At 41.6% G+C, this 19,903-nt stretch overlaps 1 protein-coding gene across 1 annotated transcript in view; it reads right to left on the bottom strand.

Annotated features, from left to right (window-relative positions):
* Positions 1-19,903, bottom strand: part of TEK (TEK receptor tyrosine kinase) — a 101,146-nt gene that overhangs the window by 18,298 nt on the left and 62,945 nt on the right. Inside the window, exons 9-14 of the mRNA XM_068973560.1 lie at positions 19,521-19,665; positions 12,566-12,727; positions 10,299-10,433; positions 5,806-6,093; positions 3,508-3,807; positions 890-1,044 (exon numbers count right to left, since the gene is read on the bottom strand). Of these exons, the coding sequence (XP_068829661.1) occupies positions 890-1,044; positions 3,508-3,807; positions 5,806-6,093; positions 10,299-10,433; positions 12,566-12,727; positions 19,521-19,665 (1,185 nt within the window). The remainder of the gene's footprint in view (positions 1-889; positions 1,045-3,507; positions 3,808-5,805; positions 6,094-10,298; positions 10,434-12,565; positions 12,728-19,520; positions 19,666-19,903) is intronic.

Consider the following 19,903-nt stretch of genomic DNA (forward strand, 5'->3'; position numbering starts at 1 on the left):
AAGCCCAAGACAGTGTCTCCTTTCTCCTGAGTTTTGGTGGCTGCTGGCAGTACCAGGACAAAGCATCCGTACCATGATGAGCTCCAGCACTGTCCACCTCCCTGCTGGGCCTTCCTCTCTAGTGACAGCCTGAAGGGCATCTCAGGGACTCGTATCAGAAAGATTTACCTCATTCGAAATATGTAACTGTATTCAGTGCTTCATATATAGAATCAGTAAAGTTGGGTACAGATTAATTTTACAGAGCTCAAAATCACAGAGAAATGTTCAGGCTATACTATCTCAAGGATTCAAATGGGGTGCCTGTCGGTAAAGTATGATTTTGTAAACTTTTGCAACCGGTCAAAATTACTAAATGAAAGAAAAAAGTAGGGCCGAGTGCCATGAACTCTGACTGCAGACTGAAGGGTACACAGGGATGGCGACCCACACGTGGATATAATTCATATATATATGGGGGATACTATTAGAAGTACAAAATGGAAACTGGATATTAAAAAAAAGTGAAGAAAACTGATCTAGTATCAATATTCATGACTTATCACTCTGAGGTACGGTTCCCCTCATGCCCTTCATTACAGTAATGGTCAGCTGTTTATATTGCAAGATTACTCTCACTGGTGACTTATCACTAGGATGACTCTATTCTCTTTTTGATGGGGCAGTAGTCCTGCTTTAGGCTTAGTTTTCTGCATAATTATTAAGAGTAACCTTTTCACTCTCAAAATTGTTCTGAATTGGACAAGAACTTATATAATCATGCTAGTTATCTCCCATTTCATAATGGAAGACAAAGAAAAGATGAAACTTGCCTAAGGGAAATACCTCCTTTACAAGTAAATTTTCTGACCCATATCTTTAAAATATTGCTTGGAAGATGAGACACTACCACATTTTGGAAGGCTTGGGCCATTCTCCTTTGGACGTTTGCCCTCTTCAGCTGCAGCATGATCAGAAAGGCCAACAGCACCGTCAGGCAGGTCATTCCCGCTGAGCCGAGGATGGCGATAAGCAGCATCTTCCTGCCTCCGAGGTCTGCTGGTGCTGAGCAGAACGCAGGAGAAGCAGCAGGTTAGTCTAGATGGAGAGATAGGCCACGACCATTTGCAGGAGAAGTCACAGTTACACTGGGAACATCATGGCAGCCTGAGTCCTGCCACCTAATTGCTACGTGACCTGGTGCTACTCATTCATTGTCTGGAACTCACTGGAGACAAATCTGACTGACAGGGCTGTTAAAAGTTCAAAGGAATGTGCAAAAGGGCTTTTTACAAGTCAACATGCTAATCACCAAACCTGCTAAGTGCCAAAGAATTGATGCTTTTGAACTGTGGTGTTGGAGAAGACTCTGAGAGTCCCTTGGACTGCAAGGAGATCCAACCAGTCAATCCTAAAGGAAATCAGCCCTGAATATTCATTGGAAGGACTGATGCTGAAGCTGAAACTCCAATACTTTGGTCACCAGATGTGAAGAACGGACTTATTTGAAAAGTCCCTGATGCTGGGAAAGATTGAGGGCAGGAGAAGGGGACGACAGAGGATGAGATGGTTGGATGGCATCACCGACTCGCTGGATGTAAGTTTGACCAAGCTCCAGGGGTTGGTGATGGACAGGGAGGCCTGGCGTGCTGCAGTCCACAGAGTCACAAAGAGTTTGACACGACTGAGTGACTGAACTGAACTGATGCTAATCAATAATTGTTGCCCTTTGTTCAACTTTCACTTCCAAGTACAGGCCCAAGCAGATGAATATTATCTCATAATAGTGAGACTGACTAACTATATCTATCACTTTGGGAAAGTGACTAAACCTCCCTGAACAATTTCCTCACCTAGAAAATCTTGCAAGCTCTATGACGCTAAGAGCACAGAATCTGTAAGATATTTTGATTTGGGTTTTTCTTGTTTTAAAGAGCTGAAAATAATCTGAGGATACCTACCAAGTAGGGAGAAGTATGGGAGAAGCAGAGAAGGAAGGAAAGAAGAGAGAAAAGAGAAAAACTATTGAATTTAGGGCTCAGTCAAAATGGACTATTAAAGACTATGGTTTAACCCTTCCACTTCTTTCCCTTGCTTATATTAAAACACAACTAAATTCAATGTATTTTTATGAAAAGCAGCATGTAGAGCATGACCTTATCCAACAATTATTCTTTTGATTAGCTATCTTTCCTACTATCTCCATGTATGTGTGCATAAAGAGATGTCTGAAATGGGATGGTGAGGGGTTTTTAGTTTTGTTACATCTTGTTTCTAAATTTTTCTCTTTGTATTTTATTTGTAGCTTGGATTCAGGGCCTGCATGTGTTCTATGAAAACACAAGTAATTATGGAAATGATGCATTTTTTAAGATTGTCATCTGAAAACTACGATTCTCTGTAATTTACAGACTCAACATTCCTTGGATATTTCAAACATATTCCAAAGAATCAGCACTGAAAACAGAGCTTGTTGGATTTTATTTCTTAAGCCCTAGGTAGCCCTCAAAAGAACCAAGAAGTTTTTAGTGCTATGATACTTTCTGTAAAAATAGGTTGGTCTGAATTATAAATTTGCAAAAATCACCATTTCCCTCTCAAGTCCCTCTAGCTACATTCCCTTGAACAAGCTGTGGTGCAGAGGGTGAGGAAATGCAATTTCAAGCTAACCTCAAAGGGAAGTCTCCCAGAAGCTTCAACCCTTCCCACCTGGGGTGTCCTTGTTCACTAATTATATTCAACAGATTTTACCAGCCACAAACACTGGGCGGGATTAAGAGGTACAGCCCTCCAGTTATGAAATAGAGAAGCCACAGGGATATAATATACAGCATATAGAATATGGCTAATAATACTGTAATAACTTTGTTTAGAGACAGATAATTACTAGCCTTACTGTGGTGATCATAATATATGCAAATGTCAAATCACTACATAGTACACTCAAAACTAACATAATATTGCACAACAACTGTATTTCAATTAAAAAAACTCAGAAACACTGGCCCTCTTGTGCTTGGCACTGAAGGATCTCTGTCTCAAAGAGCTTATTCTCTCTGAGGTAGGGGTTAGTGATGGATATAGAGCCATCATAACCTGGATCTAAAAAGTAAAAGAAAACTCAGAATAGCATAGTGTCACCCAAGTTAAAAGAAGAGTTCATTTTGAGAAAGAATGGAGTGTGGTTCCTGGAGCCTCCTACTGAACCACTGCACAGGCCTTCCTCCACTAAGCTGGGTCCTTAGTCTTTTTTCACAGAATCACATTCAGATTCCTCAGAGCCTCAACTGCTAGATGGGGACTGCTGATGGGCTAAGTTCCTTTAAGGCTTAATAGAAAATGGACCAACAGGGTATCCCTCCAAGGGGCATTTTCATCTTAAGGACCTCTTTAGAGATGGTGATGCCTATTAAGGACAAGCCTATCATATCACAAGATGTGAATATGGAGTAAATATCTTAAAACAGTCGGGCCTTTCTGATACTCCCCAGAAATAATAATATGTAAATACCTGTCTACTCTACCAACCTTGAGATTCAGAAAGAGTCATCAGTTCATGAGAAGAGGTTGGATTGCTTGAGCCTATATTGTTCTCTGCAAAGATGTCCACCTGGTAAACTGTTTGGGGCTCAAGGCCCTTGAGCTGATACTGGGTGATGGTGGCATTCTTGATCTTCACGTCAATGTGCTGGTCTTCATTCTTGCCCTGAACCTTGTAACGGATGATAATAGCAGAAATAGAATAGCCATCCAGGATTGTCCAAGAGATCACGGCTGAAGAGTCTGTGATGTTGGAAATCTTGATGTTTTCTGGTTGAGGAGGGACAACTAGAAATTAAAAAAACAAAAACATATATCCTTAAGATGCATTACCACCTCTTTGACTATTTATTATGCTTTTGAGAGAGAGTGAATGTCAGCCTATGAACCGTGAATGGCTACTAAGTGTTATCTCTGATGGTAACTCCAATCAGTTCGTGGTGGACTCAACACAGACTTGACAACATGGCCACATATGGGGAACTTGGCAACACATGCAAATCACGTATCTGCCATCCTTACACTGAATTAAGACCTCGGAAATTCTGTTACTCCACAAACTGCTATTTTACTGTTCTTGATGCTGAGGAAAACAAAGATTATGAGAGCTGACATTTATATAGGCCCTTTCATATTGTAACTCATTGACTCCACATAACAATCTTACTGTTAGTATTGAGGCCTGGAAACATTAAGTGACTTGGCCACGGTCACACAGCTTTTATGAAATAGATTCAAGTAGAAGAAATAAGGATTCCTATTAGTTTGCAGTTAGCCACCAGCCCATAGGAACTATCCTTGCTAAGCACTTGTTAGAAAATACGTTAAGCAGTTAGTAGACATATACAAAGAGCAAGATGAAGCGTATGCATGCATCTGCACACTTACAGGTATACTTATTGTATTAAAATTATACAACATTTAATGGAAAGACATACAACAAACATAATCTTGGTTTAACAAACAGAATTTTGGTTGTCTCTAGGGAGACAGGGAGAAAATTAGTGTAAGGATGATGATCAAAGAGGATTTTGATATATCTGTATTGGGCAATTACTTTCACAAAAAAGGCTGAAAGCAAAGATGGCAAGATGTTAACAGTTGTTAATTCTGGGTTGTAGAAATGTAGATTTTTATGTATTATTCTCTGTACTGGCCTATAACTTCTGTCACAGAATTTTTTAAAGATGAAGAAGACATGCCTAAACACTGACAAAATGGTTGAGACTTTCACATCTTATGATACAAGAAGAGACTGGTTGGAGAAACCCAGAGCCAGTCTGTACACCTGTTACTGGGGAAGTGGAGGCTCAGCTACAGAAGAGAAACTCAGACTCTGGCAGTTGACAAGAGACCACAGGGTCCCAGTGTTAGTGATAGTTGGTGTGACCCAGAAACACCTGGTCTTTCCAAGGACTCTGAAATGCACAGACAGTTCTATGGCAGCGAATCAAATAGAACTCTCTGGTTCCTGATGAGAAAGCTTTCAAGACTACAAAGGAACCCTAGAAGTTCCAACTAATTTTTAATGGACAATCTGAAATTGAGAAGAGCCCGAAGAACAGTTTGAAAGAAAAGTTGTTTTATTACTCTCAAATATATACCATAATGCTAAGGATTATCTGTTTTGCAGATTTTCAAGCAAAGTTCCTTGGCTTTTAAGATTAGGAGAGATCTATCTGTAATGAATCACCATCTGCTTAGTAAATAACTCCACTGAAAGGAAAGGTAGGGATCCCTAGTGGTCCAAAGGTTAAGAATCCTCATGCCAATGCAGGGGACACGGGTTCAATCCCTGGTCTGGGAAGATGCCACATGCCGTGGAGCAACCAGGCCTGTGTGCCACAATTACTGTCCACATGCCGCAACCGCTGAAGCCGGCGAGCCCTGAGAGACCCTGCTCTGCAACAAGAGAAGCCATCGCAATGAGAAGCTCACACCCTGCAACTAGAGTGTAGCCCCTGCTCAGTGAGACTAGACAAAGCCTGTGCACAGCCACGAAGACCCCGGAGAGCCGAAAATAAACACTCTTCTAAATACAGGAAAGGTAAATCGCAGGACAGGTCTGCCTGAATTATTGTTAGTCCAAACATATGGAGCATTCATAAATATTGCGGGTCACTAAAATGATTTGAGGTGTTGGGGGGAGGGCGCTCATTGGCCTCCACTTACAACTAACTACCTGTCATGGTTTCTAAGAAGCAGACTTGAAGTGATGGGAGCTTAATCTAAGTGGCGGCCACCAAGCATCATTCAGGCAAGCCTGGGGCAGCGTAAGTTACTTACTGTCACTAAGTGTCCAAGCGATGAGATCTTCGCTCCATTCCCCCTGGGCCTTGGTGTTGACTCTGGCTCGGACTATGTACTGCTCCCTGGGGTGTAAGTTGTTAAGCAGCACTGAAGTCAAGTTGCCTGGCACTTTAATATTCTGCTGATCACTATTCATTTGCACAGATCTCCTCTCGACTTCAACATAAAAGTCATCTTCTGAGCTTGGGAATATTGGTTGCCAGGTCAAATTTAGAGTGGTCTGACTTTTTGGTAGGAGACTGAGACCTCTTGGAGGAGGAAGACCTAGGAGAAACCAGAAGGATCATTGTTTTTATATGAAGTGAAGCTAACAACAGCCCCCAAGGACAACCTTGGCTTCTAGAATAATATACAAGCTAGCAAAGAAACAGCCACTAGCAGTCATGAAATACTTTTTTCCCCTACCAAAATAGCAAAGCTTTAAAATATTAGTGTGTAGTTTGAGTAACTGTAAGACAAAATACAACCCCTCTGAAGGACAACTTGGGAATATTTTTCAAAAGCCTTAGAAATGGTCATATACTTTGTATAATCTGACCACCAGGGATTTATCCTGAAGAAATAACTCAAAGGAAGCAAAAAGGCTAGGGACATGAAGATGTCCCTTACAACATTATTTATAACAAACAATCATAAGAAACCTAAGTGCTCAAAGTAGGGAAATGCTTTAATAAATTTTGATATAGCCACCCAAGGGATTAAAGGATTATTGTGAGAAGTACAGAAGCCTCTCCAAAACTTGTAACACATGAGAAATACTCTAATTTCCACTTGGGAAAAGTCATGTCTACAAAGAGGAAGGAAACTGAAAAAATTGGAAACACTGGATTTGCCAAAGTTGTGGGGTTGCAGGTGAGCATTCAGTGTCTGTTCCCATTTTGAGCAATATGTTTTAAAGCAATTTCAGGGTTACACCCCCTTAGCAGGGACAATTTCACATGTGATAACACAGCGATGGCAGGGCCAGCCTCTGATCACATCAAGGTTTGGCTCTGACCACAGGCTGTGTGGCCATAATTACCCACAAGAACCTGAGTCACCAGAGAGGTAACTGGATGGAAACAACATGAGTTGTGAAATCAAAGAGGCAGAAGCATGCCCCTTTAGTTCTGTGACCTTTGGAAAATTTATGTATCATGAAATAAAAACACTCACCTTCTAGATTCAAGAGGAGAAATGAGATAATGGAGATGAAAATGCTTGGAAGGTGTTTGGGTTCCATCAACATTTTCTTTCTCCCTCCCTTCCTTCCTATCTTATCTTGTATCAATGGACAGAGAAGGAATCTGCAAGTTTTCAACTAGTAACAGCACACTGATATTTTAAACTCCAGATATAAAGTATTTTCAAAACATAGAATAGGGATCCTCTCCTCATGCATTTTCAGTGGGGACATTACTGCCCCTAAAGGGGCAAAAATTGGTCCTCGGGGTATGAGAAAATTTTAGATAATTACAATGGTTTATGAAGGACCACAATATATAAACAGATTTATGGTATTAAAATTCATGGCAGAAGAGACATTAAAACAAAACAGAGATGGTATCTTAAGGACAAAACTATCTAAGAACCTCTTTAGAGGGTTATAATTAAAAATAAAAATAATATAAAGAAGTGGAAACAAACGAATGTATATATAACAATCACTTTGCTGTACACCTGAACTAACACAACATTGTAAATCAACTATACTCCAATACAATGAAAAAGTAAAAATAAAAAATAAAGTAAGAAGGCTGAGAAACTTGGTCAGAGGTGACAGGAAGTGTCTATTTCCACTCCTCAGGAGAGGGACTCTCACTAACAGCTTTGACCACCCATAGACGAGGGAGAACCAGCAATCAGGTATGCACCTGCTTGGCACTACGCTACAGGTCTCGTTGGTCTTTTCTCCAAAACCTTTGCAAATTGCAAGAGGTGACGTCACCTCCTTCTGCTCTTCTCTAAAATTCCAAAATAAGCCACCTGGAATGGGCAGGCAGGCTTATAACGACACAACAGACGGAAAGAGGGCTGATGGTGTAGAGCAAACCTGGAAACCTTCTAAGCCTGTGCCTTGTACAGAGGAGCAGCCCCATAAATGGTCATTTCCTCTTTCCCCTCCCTTTGAGAGCATGGCTTACCCTTCACCCCTCCCTACCTGCCCTCTTTCTGCCGTGTGTTCAGAGTGTGTCCTGTCCCCTCCCCTCCTGGCCTTCCCGGCCTTTGCCCTCAGTCAACACACTTATAAATAGTGCAACTGCCAAATGAATTTAAAAACAAACATCAGCAAAATTCAAATGATGGGAAAAGATGAACCTTCAAGAATTCCCTTCCCACCCACCCCTGAGAACTACTTTGAAATATTCCAAGAGACCTCTGAATACATCCTGGCTGGAACATATTCTGAGAGCTGAAGACAGCACACTGTGGATCTGTTAAGTGTTTTGTGTTCTGTTCCATAAATACTTTCCATCTGAGTCAGATTATGCCCTTCCCCTTTTGATTCATCAGCACTCGCCTAGGAGAGAATAAGCTACCATTTGCTTTGTAGCAGCAACCTGATGACATTTCAGGGGCTTCTTGCATCATAGTCATGGAGGTTCCTTTTATCCTCTAAGTCATATAGTTTCCAGGGTTATTTTCTTTTTAAGATTTTTTTTTTTTTAATGTGGGCCATTTTTAAAGTCTTTATTGAATTTGTTGCAATCTTGCTTCTGTTTTATGTTTTGGTTTCTTGACTGCAAGGCAAGTGGGATCGTACCTCCCTGACCAGAGATAGAACATGCACTCCCCTGCACTGGAAGGCAAAGTCTTAAGCATTAGACTGCCAGGGAAGTCCCTGCCAGTGTTATTTTTGGTGTTACTACCTGGTGGGTTCCCAGGAAGCCATTGCTTACTTGTACAATGCTTCTACAAGCATCAGAGTAGTTCCTGAGTTTCATTTGGTTCATTAAAGATGCTGCTGGTCAGATGAACACTAGGTGGGGGGTGTGGAAGGAAGAGTGTGTGAGGAACGCACAACCTTTGCAGAAGAGCTTGATGCTTTTCCTAGTTTCTCACTAAAGCATCCGATATCCTTCTGCCTTTAGTAAATGGACGAAAACTAGGAAAACTCATCAGTCGGGAAAGGATTTGGTGTCTTTGGGCTCCAGGTTAAAAAAATAGTAATAATAACTGGAGAAACAGAAAGGGATCAAGTCTGAAGATCTAGTATGATGATGAAGAATCTGATACATCACCATAGCCAAGTTATTAACCACTCTGGGACTCTACTTTTCAATCTATAAAATGGGAAAGATGACAATTTAAGAATTAAATAAACGTGAACCTGAAACTGTAAAGCACTGACCAAGAGATAGTAACAGAATGGTTATACACAAGGCGCACTACAACAGTAAAGAGGACTTTAAAAGGACTCACTCAGACATTTCAGAGGAGGGGACCTGGGTAGCAGAAAGCTGGAGTTCAGGTTAGCATCAAGGAAATTTCACAAATTCAAAGGCTCCTCAGTTTACACAATAGAAGACTGATAACTATTGACTGACACTGATCCATCAAGAAATAGTGCTACACTTGGAATGTGTAAACTTAAGACCAGAGCATCATACATCACTGGGGAACTTACTAGAAATGCGGATTCTTGAGCACCGTTCCCACTCCAAACCTTCTGAATCTGAAACCCTGGAGGCGAGGCCCAGAAATTTGTTTTAATAAGCTGGGCAGATGATTCTGAGGGAAAATAATGTTTGAGAACCACTGATTTAGAAACATAGAGGTAGAGACTTCCTTGGCGGTCCAGTGGTTAGGACTCTGCACTTCCACTGTGGGAGGCATGGGTTCGATCCCTAGTCCAGGAAGTAAGGGGATCCAAGATCCTGCGTGCCATGCCACGAGAAACAGGGTGGTATCTATCATATGGCTCAAGGAGATAAAGGAAATAGGATGCGGAAGTGGAGGGATAGAGCACAGGACTGCTGTTCTTAGGTAAAAGCCTTTCAATCTATTCGATGTTTTCACCATGTGCATGAATGACTTTGAAAAACTAGAAATTACTTTATAAACACACTGGGATTTGTGGAGTATGTATGCAGCAAGAGCCTGGCGTAGGCCCTTAGGATGGAAACAGGAAGCTGGTGGAAAAACTCAGGAGCCAAGACTGAGCACAGTTGCTACAAAGTAAATCCCAAGTCCTCAGGGATGTCCCTGCCTTCCTGAAGGCTCATCTGCTTCCTTCTCTGTCCCTGTGGATCACTCCAGCCCCCTCCCCCAGGGAGACAGACCAGGAGAGCAGCCCAAATAAAGGGCTGGCTTGGCTCCAAGTCTGAAGCCTTCCTGTCACTTTCCCACCCATTCAAAAGCAAACCCCTTCCACCACCCTTCCCACCCACCCGCTCACCCACCACCACCCTTCCTGGTCTTCCTTCCTCTTTCCCCTTCCTCCCCCACCCACCCAGCTCCTGAGTAAATGCCTGTTGGCTTCAGCTGACCGATGGAAGCTGTTGTGAATCTCCTCACAGGGCCAGGATGGCCTTCTCCGCCCTCTCCACGCCGGACCAGCTGCACGCAGAGCTCGTATTCTGTCCGAGGCTCCAAATAGTTGAGGGTAACAATCTCATTTGTCACTGAGAAGAGGGAAAGTCCAGGAAACTTAAGTTGGCAATCTTTTACATTCTTTAAACTGGAATGCTGTTATTGTGATGGGAACTACTGTTTGGTTTTTAAAAATACAATGGCTGAGTAGAACAGAGGGGAGATTCCATCTTCAGGGTCTCAGTGTTCCTACTATAAAGAAAACAAGGCTTTTTCGAGTAAGTATCTCTGTGCCACTCATACATTTCTGCTCTAGTGTTTCTGTATTTTCATTTGTAGAGTAAAATCAGGCACATCTTCAACTATAGGGAATACCAATCAGGTTTAGGGGAAAAACTCAATTAGAATAATATAAAATAACTGCTTTCAAATGCAAACAGTGATTCCAATCAAGTCATCAAGAGAAAAGACTCTGAGGGTTTGCTTACACTAATCAGACAACAAATTTGTAATAGTCATATCATAATAAATAAAGGGTTCTGAAGTATTTGAAAATACCTCCCAGAAACAAATGACATATGCTTCTTTTCTTCTGAGCGATTTGCATGAATATTGCAAAGGTAGATTTCTGCCTTACCACGTAATAAAGTCAGTAAGGAAAAACACTGGACTGTGTGTAAGGGTTTTTAGAAAACCTCTTTGTGGATGTCCATAAAGAGAGGATGGATTATCAATATCCTATTTTTTTTAAGCTGCTTTTTCAAAAGACCTAGCCATTGTCAATAGAAACAACAATCCAGCAAATCAGACTGATGCTCCTGGGATTCTGAATTTTGGGTGAGTGTTCAAAAGAATGTGAAGAGCTCCGTAATACCACCATGACTTTATTTAACGTACTCAGGTCAGCTAGTATTTTTAAGCCCCAAACCTTCGTTTTCTTCTGTTTTGGTAACTTGCTTGATTATATGCACTTAGTCGCTCAGTTTTGCGACCCTTTGGACTGTAGCCTGTCAGGCTCCTCTGTCCATGGGATTTCCCAGGCAAGAATACTGGAGTGGGTTGCCATTTCCATCTCCAGAGGATCTTCCAGACGCAGGGATGGAACTAGTGTCTCCAGTGTCTCCTTCATTGCAGTCATGGGTAGAGGGCCCTTTTAGGAATTCATGGGCATAGTGAGACTACAGTATTGATGGAGGTGTGTATGTTCCCTACAAGTGTGACTGTGGTATGTCTCATGATAAGATGGCACAATTTAAGCAGCTGGGTCAATAGATGGTGCTCAGCTTTAAAAAAAAAAAAAGTGCTATTACATCATCATGCAACAAGCAGGACTCTAATTTGTGTTTCAAAGTAAATTTAACTTTAAATAAATTTAACTGTTCTCATGAACGTTTGACATTTTATTACATTTGAGGCTTTTGCTTTCAAAAAGGTGGGGATGGGCCTGTACCCCCACCTCCCCCTACCGCAGTTCAGTCAGCCACAGCCCAAATTCCTTCCCAAACTTCTGTGAGTTAGGAAACTGCAGACAGGGCAAACTCAAATAAAACAAACAAACAAACAAACATGTTTCAGTAGCAACAGCTGACTCATTGGAAAAGACCCTGATGGTGGGAAAGATTGAAGGCAGAAGAAGAAGAGGGTTGACAGAAGATGAGACGGTTGAATGGCATCACTGATTCAATGGACATGAACTTGAGCAAACTCTGGGAGATGGTGAGGGACAAGGAAGCCTGGTGTGCTGCAGTCCATGGGGTCATGAAGAGCTGGACACAGCTTGGCGACTGAACAGCAGCAGTAGCAGCAATCACCCCTCAGATGTAAGCAGATTAAGTCTCTGCCTTTCCAGTGGGCCCTGGACGTCCCTGTTACTGTAGTCATGGTATAAACATGTATCTTTTGCCATGACCAAGCAAGACAGAGTAAAAATGGGACTGGAGAGCCAGAGAGACCTGGACAGGGAGTATTGATGAAGGTAGTAGCTCCTGACACAGGCTGGTCTGTGTCCCATTTTACACAGTGCCTTTCAGAAAGGTAGACCCAGAACTCAGAGAAGCCATTACCCCGCCACTCTCTCCTGAATACTCCAAAGTAGAATCCACTGCCACAGCCCCTACCTTGGGGTAGAGGGTTGAGACTGAGAGAGAGGATGTCTACATTTGGGGACAAATTTCTTTTCCTGGTGTCCCATCTCTCGCTGGAGCATTTTCTTGCCAAATCTTACCTTGAATATGCCGCCAAGCCTCATAGTGATTAACAGGTTTGTACAGAAGCTTCTTAGATTTGATTGGTCCATCCCCAAAATAAGGCTCAGAGCTGATGTTGATGACAGCAAAGTTGTGTCCAGTGTCGATCACATTTGGGGCATTCAAGGGCTTTGGAAGAACTAAATAAAATGTCAAGAATCAGATCAGTCCATACACTTTGGGTTTTTACCGCTGTTTTGAGATGGGGTAGTGCCTTTACATTCCTAACAAAGCCGTCTTCGAGTTCTCTGATGAGATTCAATGCACTTACCCGCTCTGTGATCTCCTGGCTTTGCTCTCATCCCTGCAACCTACCATCCACAGAGTGCTTTCTTAAAGAATGAGCACTCCTCTGATCAAGAGTTTTCCATGTGTTCCCATCACATTTCAAATAAAATCTGAAATTCATACCATGACCTGCCAGGCCTTGCACAATAGCACCCCTGCCGCCTCTTTAGCTCCCTCATCCTCTCATCCGATACTCTCCACTCCCAGTGACCTTTCAGTTCATCCACCTAACAATGCACCAGGCTCCTTTCTGTCTCGTATTCTTGGCTGGTACCCTTCTCCTGCAAGCAATGCGCCAGACCTCCCACGATTCTGCAGTTATCATTTACTCATCATTCAACTCTCAGCTCTGCTGTGACTTCCTCACAGTGTCTATCCCTGAACCTTGGTTAGACTCACATGCCACACACTTCCACAGATCTTCTCCTTCACTGCAGTTTTCAGAATTCATTATTCTTTGTGTGATTATTTAATATCAATCATCCTACTAGACCACCAGGCTCTCTCTGTCTGTCTCTCTCTGCTTAGAGCAACATAAATTTATTATCTTATAGCTCTGGAGGTCAGAAATCAGAGGTCTCTGGGGGTCAGTAGTTAGTCTCACTGGGCTAAGATCAAGGTGTTAAAAGGGCTGTGTTCCTTTCTAGAGGCTGTAGGGGATAATTTGTTTTCTTCTTTTCAGCTTCTTAAAAAACACCTGTATTCCTTGACTCATGGTCCGTTTGTCCATCTTCAAAGACAACAAACTTGTGTCTCTCTGACCTTTCTTCTGTTGTGATATCTCTTTCTGACAGTCTTTAAAGACTCCTGTGATTAGAATGGGTCCAACTAGATAATCAGGTGGCTCAAATGGTAAAGAATCTGCCTGTAACACAGGAGACCCGGGTTTGATTGCTGGGTCAGGAAAATCCCCTGGAGAAGGGAATGGCTACCCACTCTTGTATTCTTGCCTAGAGGATCCCATGGACAGAGGAGTCTGGCGGGCTACAGTCCATGAGGTCACGAAGAGTTGGTCATGACTAAGGAACTGAACACACCTATATAATCCAGAATAATCTCCCCACCTCAAAGACCATGTATTCTCAATGGGACTGAAACAGTATCCCCAACAAGGTAAAAATTGGTTCTTGATGAAAGAAAACATTCTTAGATATTTCAATGGTTTTTAGCCCCCATAAGGGGCATGGTAAATAAGCAGATGTACAGTATGTTTACCATGTGAAGCAACTTCTGGTTTGAAAGGAAAGGATGTCTTCTCAGGCTGTCAGTATCCTGTTTACTCAATTATACAAGTAGCTCAACTTACTCAACTTGCTTTGAGTCTTACTGAACTCCCGTGAGTTAGGTCCATCAGACTCCTGAGGCATGGAGAACACGTATGGGAATGGGGTAGCTAAGAAAGGAGACAGACTGTGAATCTGTCTCTTCTGCTCATGCACAAGCTCCATGGTATCACTGGACTTCACTTATGAAATTCAAAGATAAAATTTCAAGTTGAAGACAGCAGAAACTTAAACCAAGTATAGGGCCCTGTGTGGACAGGTCATAAGCCTATAAAGCCAGCCCTGCACATCACCCTTGCTGTATGAGGGGAGCATTGCAGTATTTGGAGATGGCGGTCTTTAAAGAGGCAATTCAGTTACAGTGAGGGCTACAGTCATTGCTAATCCCGTATGACAGCTGTCCTCATTAGCGTATTACTCAGTTATGTCCGACTCTTTGTGACCTCATGTACTATAGCCAGTCAGGCTTCTCTGTCCATGGAATTCTCCAGGCAAGAATACTGGAGTGGGTAGCCACACCCTTCTCCAGGGGATCTTCCTGACCCAGGGATCGAATCCCGGTCTCCTGAGTTGCTGGCGGATTCTTTACCATCTGAGCTACCAGGGAGGCCCTCATAAGAAGATAAAATTACCACACACACACACACACACACACACACACACACACACAGCGGGAAGACCCTGAGAAGATACAGGGAGAATACAGTTATCTACAAACCAAGACGCAAAGGCTCAGAAGAAAGTAACCTTGCTAACAGCTTGATCTCAGATCAATGTAAGATTACGCTGATCACGTAGCCTCCAGAACATTGAGAAAATTAATTTCTGTTGTTTCAGCCACTCAGTCTACAGAACTTTGCTACTGCAGCCCTAGAAATCTATTACATATGAATATAACACAATCTACATATTCTTTCTAATGCTGATGGATATTTGGACTATTAGGAATAAAACTCCTCAGAACATTCTTGAAGATTGTTTAACAAATGCACTCATTTCTTTTGAGCATAAATTTAGCTGTAGAATGTCATCACAGGGTAGGTGTATACTTAGCTTTAGTATATATTGCCAATTTTCTAAAGTAGTTGTTCTAATTTGTACTCTGGGAGGAAAGTCTAGTATAGTCAACCTTCTAAATGCAGATTCTGCATCTGCAGATTCAACCAAGGGCAGATCAATATTCAGAAAGAAAAAAAAAAAAACTCCAGAAAGTTCTAAAAGGCAAAACTTGAAATTTTCCATGTGCCAGCAATTATTTACAAAATATTTATATTATAGTTACAATGATTTACACAGCATTTACATTGCATTAGGTGTTACAATAATCCCCCTTGTCTGCAGGGGATACTTTCCAAGACCCCAGTGGATGCCTGAAACCGCAGACAATTTACCAAATTCTATATATACCATTTATTTCTCCCATACACACATACCAGAGGTAAAGTTTAACTTATAAATTAGGCAGAGTAAGGGAATATTCAAATTGCTAGCATCACATTGTTAAATACAAAAAAAGTTTTTTGAACATGAGCATTTTGATACCATGACAGAGGAAATGATAATGTAGATGTCTACTAGGTGACTAATGAGTGGGATACATGGGATGAAGGGAAAACCCACATCCCAGGATAGAGTGGAACAGTGTGAGATTTCATCATGCTACTCAGAACAGTACACAATTTAAAAATTACATATTATTTCTGGAATTTTCCATTTAGTGTTTTGAGCTTCCGTTGACCATGGGTAACTGAAACTGTGGAAAGTGAAACCACAGATGGGGGGGTGGCTATTGTTTAAGTAATCTAGAGATGATTTAAAGTATACAGGAGGATGTGCATAGGTTGTACGCAAATACTACACCATTTTATAAAAGGGACTTGAGCATCTGTGGAGTTTGGTATCCAAAGAGGTCCTAGAATCAATCCCCTACAAACACTGAAGGAGATCTGTATCTCTGTATCTTTTTAAAATATTATCATTAAAGACACTGCTCAATTTACCTACTTGCATTTTTCCATTTTGTGGATACCAGTCAATATGACAGTGAAGAGGCATCAGTGACTTAGAACAAGAGATATTTCAATGGACTGATGTTGCGTGCTGTGCCTTATTTAAAAAATAAAAATTAGAATCAGTGACTCTTCTGAATCTTAGCAACATGGTTTGTTTTTTTACTTATTTACTTTCCATGGACAGCAAATATTCCAAAAATAACATAATTTGTCTTGTCTGCATATCATTTCCTTTCTTTCAAGAAGAAGTATGATGTAAGAAATTATTTTGATTGTGTTAATGTTTTACTGAATAAAATAGATCCAGGCTTTTCCAGTAATCAAGAAAAAAATATTAAAGATTCTGAGGTTGTTTCTGTGGGTTCTCAGGGCAGAGAATCTAACTCTATGAGGCTCTATATATGTTACTATTGTTACTGACCTTTTTTTAAAACAAGATTATGTTCTGGGTATTTACTTTCATTGACAGAAATTACCTCTAGGGTCACCCAAAGATTCCTAATCAAGTAGTGAAGTAGGTTACATACACATCAACTTCCATTATCTTGCTTCCTTATCTGTAACAGGAGAGACTGAGAAAGCAAAATGATCTAGAAATGATGATGCGGGGTTGGACCAGGTTCCACACTGAGATTGGCTGTTCACAAGATGGGCTATCTTAGTTAGGCAAGTCACCTAAACCTCTGAACCTAGTTCTGGACTGATCAGACGGGATAACAATACTATTGTGTCTAGTCTTTATAAAAATGAAGTAAGATAGGAGTTCCCTGGTGGTCCTGTGCCTAAGACTCTGCACTCCCAAATCAAGAGGCCTGGGATCAATCCTTGGTCAGAGAACTAGATCCCACACGCCACAACTAAAGATCCTGCCTGCCACAACTAAGACCTGGCAAAGCCACATAAATAAATACAATGAATATTTTAAAAATATTAAGATGCCTTTCTAGAATACATACCACAGAGTTATTAGGTGCTTTTGTCTAAATACATTCAAAAACAACTTTCAAATTTAAAATTTGTATTACCTCTCTATACAACAAGGGAACTTGGATTTACTTCCACTCTATTCCTTCCCCTCAAGCCTTAAATGTACACAAATCCACTTGGAATAATTCCGAATTTTGAAATACTATTTCATAGTAGGAAGAATAGTCAGAACTCTGAATATATGAGAAAATAATTCATGTTCACTGTATAGCAAAGTCTGGGCTTCATATTAAGTGAGTAGTCTGCAAATTAAGATTCTCTAACTTCTCTGTAGTGAATCAGAAGTCAAGACAATGATGAAGTTAAACTTTCTACAAAAATAAAATCACTGCCAGACTTGTGCCAGATGCAATTCCACTACTTAACAATCTCATGATCACCCTGAGTGGTAGATAAGCTAAGCTTTATTTACAAAGAGAGAAAGGTTCAGACAGATCACCCAGAGCCAGACATCCTAGAATGTGAAGTCAAGTGAGCCTTAGAAAGCATCACTATGAACAAAGCTAGTGGAGGTGATGGAATTCCAGTCGAGTTCTTTCAAATCCTAAAAGATGATGCTGTGAAAGTGCTGCACTCAATATGCCAGCAAATTTGGAAAACTCAGCAGTGGCCACAGGACTGGAAAAGGTCAGTTTTCATTCCAATCCCAAAGAAAGGCAATGCCAAAGAATGCTCAAACTGCCGCACAATAGTCCTCATCTCACACGCTAGTAAAGTAATGCTTAAAATTCTCCAAGCCAGGCTTCAGCAGTACATGAACCATGAACTTCCAGATGTTCAAGCTGGATTTAGAAAAGGCAGTGGAACCAGAGATCAAATTGCCAACATCTGTTGGATCATCGAAAAAGCAAGAGAGTTCCAGAACAACATCTACTTCTGCTTTATTGACTATGCCAAAGCCTTTGACTGTGTGGGTCACAACAAACTGTGGAAAATTCTGAAAGAGATGGGAATACCAGACCACCTGACCTGTCTCCTGAGAAATCTGTATACAGGTCAAGAAGCAACAGTCAGAACTGGACATGGAACAACAGACTGGTTCCAAATCGGGGAAGGAGTACATCAAGGCTGTATATTGTCACCCTACTTATTTAACTTATATGCAGAGTACATCTGGAGAAGGCAATGGCAACCCACTCCAGTACTCTTGCCTGGAAAATACCATGGACAGAGGAGCCTGGTGGGATGCCGTCTATAGGGTCGCACAGAGTTGGACACGACTGAAGCGACTTAGCAGCAGCAGCAGAGTACATCATGAGAAATGCTGGACTGGATGAAGCTGGAATCAAGATTGCCAGGAGAAATTTCAATAACCTCAGATATGCAGATGACACCACACTTATAGCAGAAAGTAAAGAACTGAAGAGCCCCTTGATGAAAGTGAAAACGAAGAGTGAAAAAGTTGGCTTAAAAACTCAACATTCAGAAAACTAAGATCATGGCATCTGGTCCCATCACTTCATGGGGAAACAGTGGAAACACTGGCAGACTTTATTTTGGGGGGGCTCCAAAATCACTGCAGCTGGTAACTGCAGCCATGAAATTAAAAGATGCTTACTCCTTGGAAGAAAAGTTATGACCAACCTAGACAGGATATTAAAAAGCAGAGACATCACTTTGCTAACAAAGGCCCAAATAGCTATGGTTTTCCCAGTGGTCATGGATGGATGGGAGAATTGGACTATAAAGAAAGTTGAGCACCAAAGAACTGATACTTTTGAACTGTGCTGTTGGAGAAGACTCTTGAAAGTCCCTTGGACTGCAAGGAGATCCAACCAGTCCATCCTAAAGGGAAGCAGTCCTGAATGTTCATTGGAAGGACTGATGCTGAAGCTGAAACTCTTAACACTTTGACCACCTGATGCGAAGAGCTGACTCATTTGAAAAGACCCTGATGCTGGGAAAGATTGCGGGTGGGAGGAGAAGGGACAACAGAGGATGAGATGGTTGTATGGCATCATTGCCTCAATGGACATGAGTTTGAGTAACCTTCGGGAGTTGGTGATGGACAGGGAGGCCTGGCCTGCTGCAGTCCACGGGGTCGCAAAGAGTTGGACACAACTGAGCAACTGAACTGAACTGAACAGAGAGGTCAAATAAATTTGCTCAAAGCCACACCCAAGTTTACTAGCTGTCAGCCATAAAAATCAAACCCAGGCCTATATAATTCCAAAGGTCATAAACTTAATCCCTCCTTTCCATTTCAATGCACGTAATTTTTTTGCTTAAGGCTTAGAATCCTGGAGGATTCTAAAAGGCATTTTAAGTGGTCAGAGGCATTTCTATCTAAAGGCAGCACCCAGCAATACATAAATGCAGAACCAGCAAGGATACAATCTCTTCCCCTGGAAAATGGAGCATACCTTTAACAGAAATGTTGAAAGGCTTTTCCACCATCCCAGCCACTGTGTTCACACTGCAGACCCAGACTCCTGAGTCAGGGGGCAGGATCCGGTTGATGGTGAAGGTAGCCACGGAGAGATGACCCGTGTGGTTAAAGTCTTTTGGCTGAAAAGGTCAAATACAAAAAGTAAAAAAGAAGCTTCTACAGAGGTATAAACATAAAGGTTCATAACACTGACCCCATCTCATTGTTAAATAAGAAGTTTTCTAGGAGAGATTAAGAAGATCAGTCCAATGCTTGTATAAGCATTGGCTTATTTCCAAAGCTATTGTAGTAACCCTGCAAGTTTATGTTGGATTGACGCCCTCGCAGATCCTGCTGTTGTAGTTGTGAGTTTGGGAG

The sequence above is a fragment of the Capricornis sumatraensis genome, chromosome 6 (genome assembly GCF_032405125.1).
Source record: "Capricornis sumatraensis isolate serow.1 chromosome 6, serow.2, whole genome shotgun sequence".
Lineage (NCBI taxonomy): Eukaryota > Metazoa > Chordata > Mammalia > Artiodactyla > Bovidae > Capricornis > Capricornis sumatraensis.